Source organism: Perna viridis, chromosome 15 (assembly GCF_037379345.1).
Source record: "Perna viridis isolate PV_CMFRI_1.1 ecotype Kerala chromosome 15, ASM3737934v1, whole genome shotgun sequence".
NCBI lineage: Eukaryota > Metazoa > Mollusca > Bivalvia > Mytilida > Mytilidae > Perna > Perna viridis.
The window spans coordinates 11,151,135-11,167,411 of record NC_142459.1 but is presented as its reverse complement, the minus strand read 5'-3'; the positions used below and the strand labels follow the sequence as shown (position 1 = coordinate 11,167,411).

Genomic DNA, 16,277 nt, shown 5'->3' with positions numbered 1-16,277 from the left:
GGTACCCCATGCCACCACCTGGGGCACACATCGCAGTTGCTCTGTGGGCAGAGCGCCCTAGCCCCCAGCTAGGGTTCTGAGCACTATTTAGTCTATTTTCGCCTTATACGACAAGCTTAGCGCTGCTGCAGGCCTATTCTGTTGAAACCCGAACCTGCACGGGGACATGGATTGAAGGCAGATTCCCACTACCAAACTGACGGGCCTAGAACCAACAACCACTTAGAGGGATGGGACAACAAACTTGAGAAGAGAGTGAAGACACAACAATCGAGCATCTACAAGATCATCGACACCTTCAAGAAGGAGCAGGCAGCGAACGAGGTCAAGATCGAGCAGTACGCAGCAGGTGGCAAAATTACCAGAGTTTGTTTGTTTGTTTGTTTGTGTTTAACGTCCGAGCAGCAATATTTCAACTATATTCAGACGATGAACATGAAACGATGATGAAATGAAAAAGGGATGGGACAGAAGGACAATAGGGTCGACAAATTTTGATTGGCACTGGAAATGGGGAGAGGTGGGTAGGGTCGGGCAATTTAGCCTCCTGTGGCGGAGCCCTATGGTTCCTACTCCGGGAGAATAGCACAGTAGGGTTCTTTAACGTGCGAGGAACGTGGCATTTTTCCCAACACGGTCCACCACTATGGTTGGCAGTCAGGTTTTCCGTATTATAACCTGACAACCCCAGCATGTAACACGCCAGGGATTGTCAGGCTATAATACGGAAAACCTGACTGCCAACCATAGTGGTGCACCGTGTTGGGAAAAATGCCACGTTCCTCGCACATATCCCAGTTGCTCTGTGGGCAGAGCGCTCTAGCCCCTGGCTAAGGTTCTGAGCACTATTTAGTCGCCTTTTACAAGCTTAGCGCTGCTACAGGCCTATTCTTTTAACACCCGGACCTGCACGGGGCAAGATTACCAGAGAAGAAGTACCGTGACACAGAAGACTGTCTACACCGCTTGAAGAACCAACTTACGACAGGCGAGAAGAACTTTGTGGAGTATGGTGAAGCAGGATCTTACATCTTGAAGCTTGATTAGATAACAGTTCAGTGACAATTTAGTGCTATGAACTTGATGAGTTTTGTGATCATATTGTGATATTGTTTTATTCAGATGAACATTTCATGCTTATGAATGCACTATAAAATAGTAAACCCTATTGTGCTATTTAAAAACTATTATTGTGCTAATTTTAGTAATGAACAATTGTGCTTTCTTTTGTCAGTTTGTGAAAATATTCCATTTTGCTTATTTATTTAGCTTATTGTTTTCCAATGACAAGTTTTGATGTAATTTTGTTTGTGTTCAATTATGATTATGAATGAGTATGAGAATGAAGTATGGATTCTGTTATGCTATCTATCACATTAATTACATGCCAATAAAGCATAGAAATTGTTACTTTAGTTATTTTGTGCCTATATGAATTGTTTGTTTGTTGGGGTTTAACGTCCGAGCAGCAATATTTCAGCTATATTCAGACAATAAACATGAAATGAAAAAAAGGATGCGACACAAGGAAAATAGGGTCGACAAATTTTGATTGCCACCGGAAAAAAGGGGGGATGAGTAAGGTCGCAAAGGTTCCTACTCCTATCGAATACCACAGCAGGGTTCGTTAACGTGTGAGGAACGTGGCATCTTTCCCAACACGGTGCACCACTATGGTTTGCGGTCAGGTTTTCCGTATTATAGCTTGACAACCCCAGCATGCAACACGCCAGGGGTACCCCATTCCACCGCCTTGGGCACACATCCCAGTTGCTCTGTGGGCACAGCGCCCTAGCCCCCGGTTAAGGCACTGAGCACTATTTAGTCGCCTCTTACGACAAGCTTAGCGCTGCTGATGGCCTATTCTTTTAACACCCGGACCTGCACGGGGCCAAACAAGTAGAAAGTAGAAACCGGCTAGGGTTCTGAGCAGTGTTTAGTTGTATGTATGATGTTCTGATCTGAATAAAGCTATCTATCAATCTATCTATCACTGTAAACATGGCCGACTTTTGATAATGTAAATATTGGGACCGAGAATTAAAATCTCACCGGAATTAAACAATTCAAAGTTTAGGGAGAAGCCGTTTGGCTAAACGAATGAGCAAGTCATTTAAGAGAATTTTAACGACGGTACGTGTCTATTAATCAAGTCGTAGAAATTTTTTTTACTCAAATTTTAACAGTGTCTTATTTAGGTGACGCCGAGTATAGTATAATATTGGTTATTCCATACATTTGATTTACCACAATTATCTAAGATGGATTTCACATAGTTAAGCCACATGTAATTATTATTAAAATTCTTATGACAAAGTCTATATAAATGAAATGTAGTTTATTTTCCTTCCCTTTAAAAAGTTTCGCCCAATATTTGACAACTCTTAATTTAATGCTAATATCAAGCGGGTATCTCCATAGCTCCCCATAAATCATGAAATCTGGCGTCGAATTCTGTGCATTTAGCAGAAGTATATAAAAGTTATGGACTCCTTGTCTTACATCCACATAGAATAAATAAATAACATAATATTTTTCCACGCTTAGTTTATGTTTCTAGTCTATTTTATTTACAAAGTTCAAGATCGTCCCAAGATTACACTTTCGACAACTATTGGTTTACGTCACGAGTATCCACTTGATAACACAGTGAGTTGTGTTCACGTAATATATTTACCACCCGACACGCAATATGTTTATGCATGTCACTGATGAAGATCATAAGTAAGCTGAGGAACAAATATTTTGGGAGGAGGAGGTCTGAGAACTACACTATAACGCTGGAATCATTTTCAAGCTGTATACTGTACTAACGTTAATAATACAACCCAATCTTTTATCGCCCCGTGCAGGTCCGGGTGTTAAAAGAATAGGCCTGCAGCAGCGCTAAGCTTGTCGTATAAGGCGACTAAATAGTGCTCAGAAACCTAGCCGGGGGCTAGGCGCTCTGCCCACAGAGCAACTGGGATGTGTGCCCCAGGTGGTGGAATGGGATACCCCTGGCGTGTAAAATGCTGGGGTTGTCAGGCTATAATACGGAAAACCTGACCGCAAACCATAGTGGTGCCACGTTCCTCGCACGTTAAAGAACCCTGCTTTGGTATTAAATAGGAGTAGGAACCTTTGCGCTCCGCCACAGGAGGCTAAATTGCCCGACCTTACCCATCCCCCCTTTTTCCAGTGGCAATCAAAATTTGTCGACCCTATTATCCTTGTGACCCATCCTTTTTTTTCATTTCGTGTTCATTTTGTCATCCATTTCATGTTCATTGTCTGAAAATAGCTAAAATATTGCTGCTCGGACGTTAAACCCCAACAAACAAACAAACATATATTTTGTCAGTGAATTTCCATTTTGTTGTGTGATCTTGGGTTTAGGAGTAAGATCACGTGATGTTCTGTTTTTATGGTGTGACGTAATAGGCTGGAATGAAAACCAAGTTAACACAATATAACTTTATTAAAATAGATGTTTCTTGTATGGCGGCCGTTGTCCAAGTGGCCCGAATAATATAATCAAAACAATATGATAATGCATTAGAATAGGTTAATAGCTAACATTTATGCATAAATTAAACAATGGGGAATTTAACTCATATTTTGATAAAGTGGGGGAATTTAGCTCATATAATGTTATTAGACAGTGCCAAACAAATATTGTGAATTATGAAAACATGGGGCTTCTTTTACTTAAATGTAACTACATGGTTGCCATAGAAACCAAAATGTAAACAATAATGATTGACATATCTAGATAAAGATTAAATTGAAACTGTCACTAAATTGACATAATAACTACTAAAAACATATATACAACGCGCTGTGATCTAAAGAAAAAGTTAGTAAATGAAATGCAAAGCGTGCAGCATAATTGAAATTCAAGTTACGCTTAATAAACTATGTTGGTATTGAGCTGCTAAAAAGTATTACATAAGTACAGCTCATTTGTTTAATTTTACCTTTAAATGCCTATTTACGGCTGAATTCATAGCTATAAATGAAATGTAACTTTGCCGCTGTTTACAAAATAAAGTTTCAAGTGGAGATAACTCCTACAATATATCTTAAAACCAAAGCTTGAACTTGTTGCCAATAAATGCGCATGAACCATAGTAAGTATTGCAAAGTAAGTAATTGAGACAATGATTCAGTAGATTATTATAGAACTACATACACATAAGTAAATGTTAAAATGTACACACACATATATGAACACAAATAACAACTGATTGTCATGTGCTAATAAAGATATTCTATTCAGATAAAGTGCGCTAATTACTGCAAGTTAAAACACTTAAAAATAAGTATCAAAATGTAATTTATACTAAGACATAAATATCTCATATTAACTATTAAACATTCAAATTGTAATATCAAAATTTACTACTTACCTGGAATGAAAACCAAGTTAACACAATATAACTTTATTGAAATAGATGTTTCTTGTATGGCGGCCGTTGTCCAAGTGGCCGAGTTTACCAAACATAAAGTTATGTTTTCACTCCAGGTGAGGCCCATTGAAGGAAAATAGCTATATACACAAAGAGCAAATATATTAAAACCCCTTATTGAACCTCTATGAAAAAATATGTGAAAAGCCATTTCATGTCACCTAATCCACCTATGTTAAGTGCTAGGACGCAGTCCTTAATCCGGATATGCTATAATCTTATCCCTGATTTTGTATAGCCTTAATTATACAGTTAATTATCAAGTCTTGGTATCTATTTAGTCTTACGTAAGATATTTACATACTGAAAACATGTTGGCACTACAGCATTATGTTTCTTTTTAAATATATGTTTATTAAATGAAACAATAAAGAAAATTTAGGTGACTGGCTTGGACATTACAATGTACAAACATGAAAAATATCAAATGAAACAATAAAGAAAAATATATGCATATTATGTACAAGAAGGGATGATGGCTTGTTTTCCCTATCACAAATACTCCCCTCATTAAGGTTTCTTTGTCCTCAAAGAACAAAGCTAATTGTCAAATAAATAGTAAAATGACTGATCAAAACAACATTCACATCCGATACCATCAGATGGCAAGTCACACGAAGAGGCAGAAGACCATGCCCAACGCATACAATGTTTATATATTGAGAACTTTAGCCAAAGAGGTACGTCTGTAAAAGATCTCCCTAGCTATGTGGTTGGTTTGTAAATTTTTTTTTTTTTTTATTTGACTACTTGGAAAAAGTTGTTATGCACTATCAATATATAACAAGTAAATGGTGACTTGAACATGTGTTTTAAGCATCTTGCTTTGATGGGATTTATTGAAATTAGATCAGGTACATGTAAGGTGTGTTTAGTGTGTGTATTTATAATGTTGAGGCCTGACAATTGAATGTGTAATCTGGTGAAGATGGTGCCGGAGATTCTCATGTTAGAAATATTGTGTGGATTTGATATTTCCCAGTCTTGTGGACATAAAGGTAGATCTATAAGTGGAACAGTTATACAGTGTATACCATTACTGATCTCTAACAAAACTTTGGTACAATGTTTGGTGCAAAATTTTGTAAAAATAGTGAATAACACCAAAAAATGCAATAATGGTGAAAGCTGACATCGTGATGGAAGACCATTGATAGATGTGTGGTGTGAATGAAATTTGAATGCTTTCTGTGGTTGTCAGTGGTGAAAACTTGTAATGAAATGTTGGTGGTGTTTGAGGAGTAACAAAAGCATGTGTTGATGGTACTTTTTGCAGTAAGACTAATGCAGCTGTTAGTGCTCTAACCTTGTTAAACAGAATGACACAGCTAACACTTACTAAAAGTGATAAGCCTAGAGCAGCAATTGAAAAAATGCCATCTAGACTTGGCCATGAGTCATTAACATCTATGTCACCTTCCAGCAGAGGCTCTGACAAAGATGTAAATACTTTTCTATCTTGCTTTACTGCTGTGGCAATTCTTTTTAAACTTAAATGCAATTTACTGTCTTGTGCCAGCATGGATGAAAATGAGTGGTTGTATAACTGAATGTTTGGAAGTGAGATGTCTACTGGCTGTGTAAAAGTTGTATCTCCTAAAATGGAGTTGTAAGTGTCTGATGAAAAGAAGTGTTGTATTAACGCAAGGTTTACAGGGTGTACAATAGTTATTTTATCTGTGTGATTCTGACATTTTCCAATTTTAGCAGGAATAAACAATATATCAGTTTTGACAGAGCATAAACATGGAACCTGTACAAGGCAAAATGCACATCCCTTGTTTATTTGGTGTCCTGAGGGACAATCGAATGAAATAGTTTTTGTTTGATAAACTAACAACATGTCAGAGGTTAATTCTTGTACCTCAGGTTGTATTGTATTTGTAATGAATCTGAAGTCGCATTCTGAATGTACTTTTTGTTTGTCATTGTACAGTAATGCAATTGAACAAGTGGGTGCAACCGAAGATAAAAGTGGAAATGAATTTTTGCAAAGTAATGTTTCTGATCCTTCACATGATTTAACATAGTTGTTTGTGAGCTCTGCAAATTGTCTGTTGTCTGATGAAATTATCAAGTATTCTGGAAGATTTAAAAGCTGTGTGGCATGATTGCTTGAAGTGTTTATAGGTACAGGGTATGTATGTATTTTGTATAATGTAAGAGGTGTTAAAAAGGTTGATATAGGAAATTTGATACTGATGAATAAAAAGTTGTGATGTCGTGCATATAGGATGTTCGCATGTGCATAGTAAAAAGATGGATCTGTGCTTGCTAGAAAAAATCCCTTGTACTTAGAATTCAAAATATTTTGAATATGTTGTAAGGTCATCTTTAGAATATGTGGCTTTAACAAAAATGGTGACAATTTTCCCTTAATTAATTCGTGTATTGCCAACTTGAGTTCTTCTAAATATTTGTTAATTTCTGTTGTTTCATTCATTTGCTTAATCAGAAAGTTTGACAGTTTCATGTTAATTCGTTCGAAATGGGCAACGAATTTAGCTGTTTCTTTTGTAATATTCTTAATACCTTCATAGTTGTTTTCAATACCTTTGATTACATTGTCAAACCTATCATTTGTTTTTTCCATGAATGAGGACAATAATTCATCATGATGTATAAGGTCTTTTGCAAAAGCATTGTTCTTATGGATCAAAATGTTTATGTGTTTAGCCAATCGGTTGACATCATCTACGGTTGCTGTGCCGAATAGAGATTTTGAAATGGATCCTATAAAATCAAACAATCCACGGCGAGTTCTAGATTCAGTGTCAGATTTAATTGTCACATCTGTATGCTTTAACATGTTATGCACCATGTCCACTGTTTGGTTTAAATTTGTCGATACTTGTGTCCTTATCGCTGATAACTGTGACACTACTTGATTTAAGATGAAACAATTGCTATGTATAATATCACACTGTTTAAATACTTCATGTCCTTGTTTTCTTGGTAAGGGTATTTTAAAAGTATGAGTCCAATATTCACAGCTGGGTAGTAGTTTAGCTTGTTTGGTAAAGAACACTCCATAGTTAATACGTTGTAAGCTCTCTCTGTCTGTTGACATACCCTCGACCATACTTATTATCATGAGAAGGCAGGCAAATCTTAGTACTCCTATTGAAAACAAAGATGAAGAAATTTTAAGACGGCAGTGTTTATCGTTTAAGGGAGGATCCATTCCCTAATAGCACTATGTAACATGAGAATTTAACTCATATTTTGATAAAGTGGGGGAATTTAGCTCATATAATGTTATTAGACAGTGCCAAACAAATATTGTGAATTATGAAAACATGGGGCTTCTTTTACTTAAATGTAACTACATGGTTGCCATAGAAACCAAAATGTAAACAATAATGATTGACATATCTAGATAAAGATTAAATTGAAACTGTCACACCATTTGTGATCTTGGGTTTAGGAGTAAGATCACGTGATGTTCTGTTTTTATGGTGTGACGTAATAGGCTGGAATGAAAACCAAGTTAACACAATATAACTTTATTAAAATAGATGTTTCTTGTATGGCGGCCGTTGTCCAAGTGGCCCGAATAATATAATCAAAACAATATGATAATGCATTAGAATAGGTTAATAGCTAACATTTATGCATAAATTAAACAATGGGGAATTTAACTCATATTTTGATAAAGTGGGGGAATTTAGCTCATATAATGTTATTAGACAGTGCCAAACAAATATTGTGAATTATGAAAACATGGGGCTTCTTTTACTTAAATGTAACTACATGGTTGCCATAGAAACCAAAATGTAAACAATAATGATTGACATATCTAGATAAAGATTAAATTGAAACTGTCACTAAATTGACATAATAACTACTAAAAACATATATACAACGCGCTGTGATCTAAAGAAAAAGTTAGTTAATGAAATGCAAAGCGTGCAGCATAATTGAAATTCAAGTTACGCTTAATAAACTATGTTGGTATTGAGCTGCTAAAAAGTATTACATAAGTACAGCTCATTTGTTTAATTTTACCTTTAAATGCCTATTTACGGCTGAATTCATAGCTATAAATGAAATGTAACTTTGCCGCTGTTTACAAAATAAAGTTTCAAGTGGAGATAACTCCTACAATATATCTTAAAACCAAAGCTTGAACTTGTTGCCAATAAATGCGCATGAACCATAGTAAGTATTGCAAAGTAAGTAATTGAGACAATGATTCAGTAGATTATTATAGAACTACATACACATAAGTAAATGTTAAAATGTACACACACATATATGAACACAAATAACAACTGATTGTCATGTGCTAATAAAGATATTCTATTCAGATAAAGTGCGCTAATTACTGCAAGTTAAAACACTTAAAAATAAGTATCAAAATGTAATTTATACTAAGACATAAATATCTCATATTAACTATTAAACATTCAAATTGTAATATAAAAATTTACTACTTACCTGGAATGAAAACCAAGTTAACACAATATAACTTTATTGAAATAGATGTTTCTTGTATGGCGGCCGTTGTCCAAGTGGCCGAGTTTACCAAACATAAAGTTATGTTTTCACTCCAGGTGAGGCCCATTGAAGGAAAATAGCTATATACACAAAGAGCAAATATATTAAAACCCCTTATTGAACCTCTATGAAAAAATATGTGAAAAGCCATTTCATGTCACCTAATCCACCTATGTTAAGTGCTAGGACGCAGTCCTTAATCCGGATATGCTATAATCTTATCCCTGATTTTGTATAGCCTTAATTATACAGTTAATTATCAAGTCTTGGTATCTATTTAGTCTTACGTAAGATATTTACATACTTAAAACATGTTGGCACTACAGCATTATGTTTCTTTTTAAATATATGTTTATTAAATGAAACAATAAAGAAAATTTAGGTGACTGGCTTGGACATTACAATGTACAAACATGAAAAATATCAAATGAAACAATAAAGAAAAATATATGCATATTATGTACAAGAAGGGATGATGGCTTGTTTTCCCTATCACAAATTTCCTATCACAGTTGCATAAATATAATAAAAAAGAAATAAGTAAATTTTGAATATTATACTTTTTAATTTAAGGAAATACAAATAAACAGTTATATATATGATTACGTAATGTATATTAATGAATCAATAGTTTTTGATATACGTAAGTCATAAGACATAAGAAAGTAACAATATCCGTTTAAACACATTCATTCAACCAGTCTCTACGATATTAAGTTCTAGATCATATATATTAAACATACAATACTACAAAAGGGGTTGTTCGAGGACCCCCTATCATAGATTAAAGTATCCCCATTTTATTCTATAAAATACGGTATCCCTATTTTAATATATTTATAAATCAGAACCCCCCATTTCTAGGGTATCCCCATTTTATTCTATAAAATACGGTATCCCTATTTTGATCTATTTATAAATTAGAATCCCATTTCTATTTATAGAACAGAATAGGATATCCATATATAGGACCTTATCGGAACCAACAACAGAACTTGTTAATAGAATAGGACTCCATTTTTTCTATTGAACAAGACTACCACCATTAGGGATACCATTGATGTGTTACAATATCTCGCTTTAAATCTTATTAACTACAAACTACCTATCATTCAAACCAATCTTTAACACTCAATAAATATTTATACTATCAAAATCAAGTAGTGATTGACATACGTCGCTATATGGCTGAAAATGAAAGTATAAAGGGTGTACAAATAAATAGACGTCAATGGCAGTATATTCAACAGATACTACAATATATTAAAAAAGCATACAACCAGACATTAAGACTAAGAACCCCCTAGATAATACTATAAAAGTAAGTTAAGGTATTAGAACTACAGTACTTTATCTTAAAATGTCTTCATTTACTCAAATGGTACTCCTACAAGATCAAAATCTACGATTACAAGAGGCACAATTTAATTTAATGATTCCTTATACATCAGCTGACGATAAATTAAAGCTTTTAAAAAATATTAAAGACCAAAAGGAGAACTTAAAAACATTAAAATTGTTTTTACGAACTCGAAACGAACAACAGCAAGCAGAAAAGAAAAAACGACCTTTAACTTTAGGCTTTCATGTTGACGACAGACGCAAAATAACTTCCAACTATGTACGATTAGTAGCCAAACTTCCTGGGAAAGACCTAGCAGATTATTTGAAACAGAATGGAATATTTACCGACGATATGGTGGAAACAATTTCCTGTCAACCTACTACAAAAGATAGAAATAGAACCTTGCTACAAATTTTACTGCGAAAAGGATCCAGGGCATATCCAATATTTTTTGACGGGCTCAGATTCTTGAATTGTTTTGAGTTGTTGGCAGTACTGGAAGAACAGCCAATGCTCATTTGTAAATAATGTAATACTATTGTATGTTTACCGAAAAGGTATGGACGCTTGAAAACTACGTATTTATAATAATAAATCAGTGTGTGTGTTATTTTGAAAACATGCAATAAGGAGCATAATCCTATGGTACACCATCCAGTATCCAGTATTGGGTCATTAGGATCTTCTGTCATATGTGATTACTTACAAATGGACCCAACTAGAAAACTGACACAAATTAGTCAGGAGTCAATGAACCATGAAAATAAGGTCAAGGTCATGTATCACATATCAGACTGACATTAGGCGCCCCGTGCAGGTCCGGGTGTTAAAAGAATAGGCCTGCAGCAGCGCTAAGCTTGTCGTATAAGGCGACTAAATAGTGCTCAGAAACCTAGCCGGGGGCTAGGCGCTCTGCCCATAGAGCAACTGGAATGGGGTACCCCTGGCGTGTTACATGCTGGATTTGTCAGCCTATAATACGGAAAACCTGACCGCAAACCATAGTGGTGCACCGTGTTGGGAAAGATGCCACATTCCTCGCACGTTAAAGAACCCTGCTGTGGTATTCGATAGGAGTAGGAACCTTTGCGCTTCGCCACAGGAGGCTAAATTGCCCGACCTTACCCATCCCCCCCTTTTTCCAGTGGCAATCAAAATTTGTCGACCCTATTGTCCTTGTGTCCCATCCTTTTTTTTCATTTCATGTTCATCGTCTGAATATAGCTGAAATATTGCTGCTCGGACGTTAAACCCCAACAAACAAACAAATGTATATCTATACGTTTGTTTTTCCATGAAAAAAGAATAAATTTTCCCTTTGAGTGTACATATAACCCGTTCAGCGTACGAACTTTTTATACGAGAGTTATGTGTGTAAAAAATGTGTATATGCTGTTTTGTTAAGAATTTTTTTTTTTTTTTTTTTTTTTTTTTTTTTTTTTACTTCTGATTTGGCCCCGTGCAGGTCCGGGTGTTAAAAGAATAGGCCTGCAGCAGCGCTAAGCTTGTCGTAAAAGGCGACTAAATAGTGCTCAGAAACCTAGCCGGGGGCTAGGCGCTCTGCCCACAGAGCAACTGGGATGTGTGCCCCAGGTGGTGGAATGGGGTACCCCTGGCGTGTTACATGCTGGGGTTGTCAGGCTATAATACGGAAAACCTGACCGCAAACCAAAGTGGTGCACCGTGTTGGGAAAGATGCCACGTTCCTCGCACGTTAAAGAACCCTGCTGTGGTATTCGATAGGAGTAGGAACCTTTGCACTCCGCCACATGAGGCTAAATTGCCCGACCTTACCCATCCCCCTTTTTCCAGTGGCAATCAAAATTTGTCGACCCTATTATCCTTGTGACCCATCCTTTTTTTTCATTTCATGTTCATTTTATCATCCATTTCATGTTCATCGTCTGAATATAGCTGAAATATTGCTGCTTGGACGTTAAACCCCAACAAACAAACAAACAAACTTCTGATTTGAATTCAGTACCCTGGTCTGCACGTATAACAAGAGGTCTCCTGTTTTTGTGATCGTTTAGAATGTTTTTAATGGCATCAGCTACTGAGGAACTTTTTTTTTATTTTTTAAAGTTTTACGATTAGATATCTTGAAAAAATGTCAATGACTATCAGTAAAATTTAACGTTGTCGTTATATTGAGCTACGTTTTCCATGGAGGCTAAATCCACGTCCCATTGATCATCGAGACATATTGTTAGCTCTTAAATTGATTACTCAATCTAATCTGTCACAGTTTATTATTTGTTCTGACTCTTTGAGCTGTCTTTTGGCAATTAAGAATCACAAACTGAAAAACACTCTTATTTTACAAATTTTGTATTTTATTCATCGACTTCGGGAATTTGATAAAGAGATTGTTTTTCTCTGGGTACCCAGTCATGTTGGTATACAGGGGAATTCAGTTGTAGACAGGGTTGCCAAAAAGGCATTAAATGAAATAATAAAGGACGTTAGTTTGCCATTCACCGATTTTAAACCTTTAATAAGGAAATATATTTTAAAGATGTGGCAGGACCGATGGGACGGTCTTGAACACAACAAACTCAATTCCATAAAACCCGATCTAGGCGTTCATCAATCCGGGTCGGGCAATCGCAAAGAGCAAGTGGTCATGACTAGATGCCGCATTGGACATTCTAGATTTACACATGGCCATTTGCTTGTTGGTGATCCTCCACCTGAGTGTATCCCATGTGATTGCCCTTTCTCTATCAAACATGTTCTTCTGGATTGTGTGGATTTTGCCAACACCAGGCAAAATTATTTTGACTGCGCCAATATGTTTGATTTGTTCAAGACCGTTTCATCTAAAAACATTATCGATTTCTTGCGGGACATTGGTTTATTTAATAAAATCCAAATTGGATACCTTCCTTAGTTTTTCAATATTTTAAATGTTTTATCGAATTTATGTTTCTATATGTATTTTATGTGTTAGGTTCACATTTTATGTACCTTTTTATATGTAAATAGCTGCTTGTTTTAATTTCATTTTTTTATGAAGAGACTTTGATCTTGCTTTTAATATTTCCATTTCATTCAATGTTCTTGCCGTGATATGGCCCTAGTCGCCGAAACGGCATTAAAAGGTAACAATCAATCAGTCAATCGAGACCACTGACAGTAACTCTGTTTCTTGCAAAAACTCGTCGCACTGGTTTCTGCACTGTGTAAGACTCTTTATTAGATAGAATTTTCTTAATTGTCCCTAGACCAATGTTGTATTTTCCCTCTTGACGTATAACAGTATATAATTTTTCAGGCCCTGTAAAGGCTGCAGGATGTGCAGGGTCGGTCCATATTTTAAGAACATATTTACGTTTCTCTTGATACGTCATCTCAGTGTTTTATTTTAACTGAATATTTTTTTCACACAAATTTTTTTTATGGTATCGGTTGGGGTAATGGAGTTCAAATGAGTAACTGTTGGTTTTTCACGAGCTTTTATTTATTTTCTTTTTACTCACTTATAAGAAAAACAACAACAGAAAAATAGAAAAACATCATTTTATTGACTATTTAATGATTACAATTTAAAGTTATGTACATGACAATGTCCTGTACTATTATCACTTGTCCTCTATTAGTAAAGGTTGTGTATGGTCGGCGTCGTCTTCTTCTAGACTTGGTGAAAGTTCTTTCCATTCCTCCTTCCTTGATTTTTCAATATTTTAAATGTTTTATCGAAGTTATGTTTCTATATGTATTTTATGTCTTAGGTTCACCTTTTATGTATCTTTTTATATGTAAATATCTGTTTTAATTTCATTATTTTATGAAGAGACTTTGATCTTGCTTTTAATATTTTCCTTCCATTAAATGTTCTTGCCGTGATATGGCCCTGGTCGCCGAAACGGCAATAAACAACAACAATCAATCAATCAATCTTTCCATTCTTCTTCTTTTTCGAAAGGGTAACATTCTTTACAGGACAATGCTTCAAGATCGTTGGGATGTGAATCGTAACAAAGAGCCGTTGTATTCAGTTAGGTACGAACTCTCTCACTACTTGTATTGTGTCACACAAACGGTTCCATTTGTGTCTGTTAAGGGCCACTCCTTTTTTTGTTGGTACTGCTTTATCCAAATCCGATGGTTTCCAAAAGTGTCGTATATCTACCGTTGGAAATTTTGGATCAACTGTGACGTGAACACCCCCTCCTAAATGAAGTTGGTATGTTTTAATTTCTTCGCCTGACAGCGATTTCATAAACAGGGTGTTTATGTCATCCCTTTTTGTCTCCAATAGTAACCATCTAGATAGATTCAATGTTACTCCTTTTTTGGTAGGATTTTTTTTCTGCCCTGCTTCGTCAAAGTGTCTAATGTGTATTAGCATTTTTTTTTATTATATTCTTTAGCGACGACTTATAAATCGTCAAGTAGATTAATGAAACATCTTCCATCGTAAGATGTAATTATGTCTTCAGACTTCTCAAAGGATGTGTTTTGCTCGGTTCCTAATACCTGTGGCGACTTCTTTTGATTTTCCATGGCTGCTCTTTGATTAGGATGTCTACCACAGACGTTAAAAAAACTATGATCCTTTTGATAATTGAAGAAATCTTGTGAATAGTATTCAAAGTAACAACCACAGTCAAAATGTGTTACTTCTCTGTCGAAACCCATTTATAAAGACTGATGTTGTTAAATTTAATTTATACTTGACAAGTGTTACGGTTGGTTGATAGTGCATGACAGTTATAATATTGCTTATAGATACCAAGTATTAAATCATAACATGTTATAACAAAACGATAGAGAAGGTCTCCCTATACTGATGTGAATAAACGTCCATTCTCAGGAATATCAATTTTTTGAAGAGTCTGGGTATAAATTGACCAAATTCTTTGTGCATATGCTGGATTTTGACGACAAAGTTTCCTCGTGAAAAGATATAATGTTAACAGTCTTCCTGGATTAATTATACCATCATTAAATAAAGTTGAAACAACACGTTCATAAATTTGAAGAGTGATATCATCCGTTTTAATGTATAACCCAGTTTTGTTCTAACTAAACTTACGAGTATCATGCATTTCTTTTATATTTAATTTCAAAAGGGATACCGTAGAGTTCAGAGTTAGATTTACGGGTTCTTTACTTCGTCAAATGTTTTATTTATATACGGCATTATCTGCTGAATATATGTCCATTGCTGTATATTCATGTGCATCTCCTTAACTGTTACTTTTCCATTGACAAATTGGCCCTGTGCAGGTCCGGGTGTCAAAAGAATAGGCCTGCAGCAGCGCTAAGCTTGTCGTATAAGGCGACTAAATAGTGCTCAGAAATCTAGCCAGGGGCTAGGCGCTCTGCCCACAGAGCAACTGGAATGTGTGCCCCAGGTGGTGGAATGGGGTACCCCTGGCATGTTACATGCTGGGGTTGTCGGGCTATAATACGGAAAACCTGACCGCAAACCATAGTGGTGCACCGTGTTGGGAAAGATGCCACGTTCCTCGCACGTTAAAGAACCCTGCTGTGGTATTCGATAGGAGTAGGAACCCTTGCGCTCCGCCACAGGAGGCTAAATTGCCCGACCTTACCCATCCCCCCTTTTTCCAGTGGCAATCAAAATTTGTCGACCCTATTATCCTTGTGACCCATCCTTTCTTCTTTTCATTTCATGTTCATTTTATCATCCATTTCATGTTCATTGTCTGAATATAGCTGAAATATTGCTGCTCGGACGTTAAACCCCAATAAACAAACAAACAAACATTGACAAATTGACTAATGTCAATGTTGATTTCGTCCTGATAGAGACATAATGTAACATTATAGGGATTTGGTATCTCTATCTGTTTGATAAAATCGCATAAACTATGGTTGATTTGGTTTGTTTGTTTATTTGTTGGGGTTTAACGTCCGAGCAGCAATATTTCAGCTATATTCAGACAATGAAAAAAAAGGATGGGTCACAAGGATAATAGGGTCGACAAATTTTGATTGCCACTGGAAAA

At 35.8% G+C, this 16,277-nt stretch overlaps 1 protein-coding gene across 1 annotated transcript; it reads right to left on the bottom strand.

The window, feature by feature from the left end:
- Positions 1 to 5,337: 5,337 nt before the first annotated feature.
- LOC148596919 (uncharacterized) lies at positions 5,338 to 7,657 on the bottom strand. Its single transcript, XM_088563398.1, has one exon. It carries the CDS (start codon positions 7,633 to 7,635, stop codon positions 5,488 to 5,490), a length of 2,148 nt encoding a protein of 715 aa, XP_088419524.1. The 5' UTR covers positions 7,636 to 7,657; the 3' UTR covers positions 5,338 to 5,487.
- Positions 7,658 to 16,277: the final 8,620 nt, after the last annotated feature.

Bases quoted from the DNA above. Each gene is read 5' to 3' on its own strand.
- LOC148596919 (XM_088563398.1), bottom strand. From the start codon at position 7,635: ATGGATCCTCCCTTAAACGATAAACACTGCCGTCTTAAAATTTCTTCA.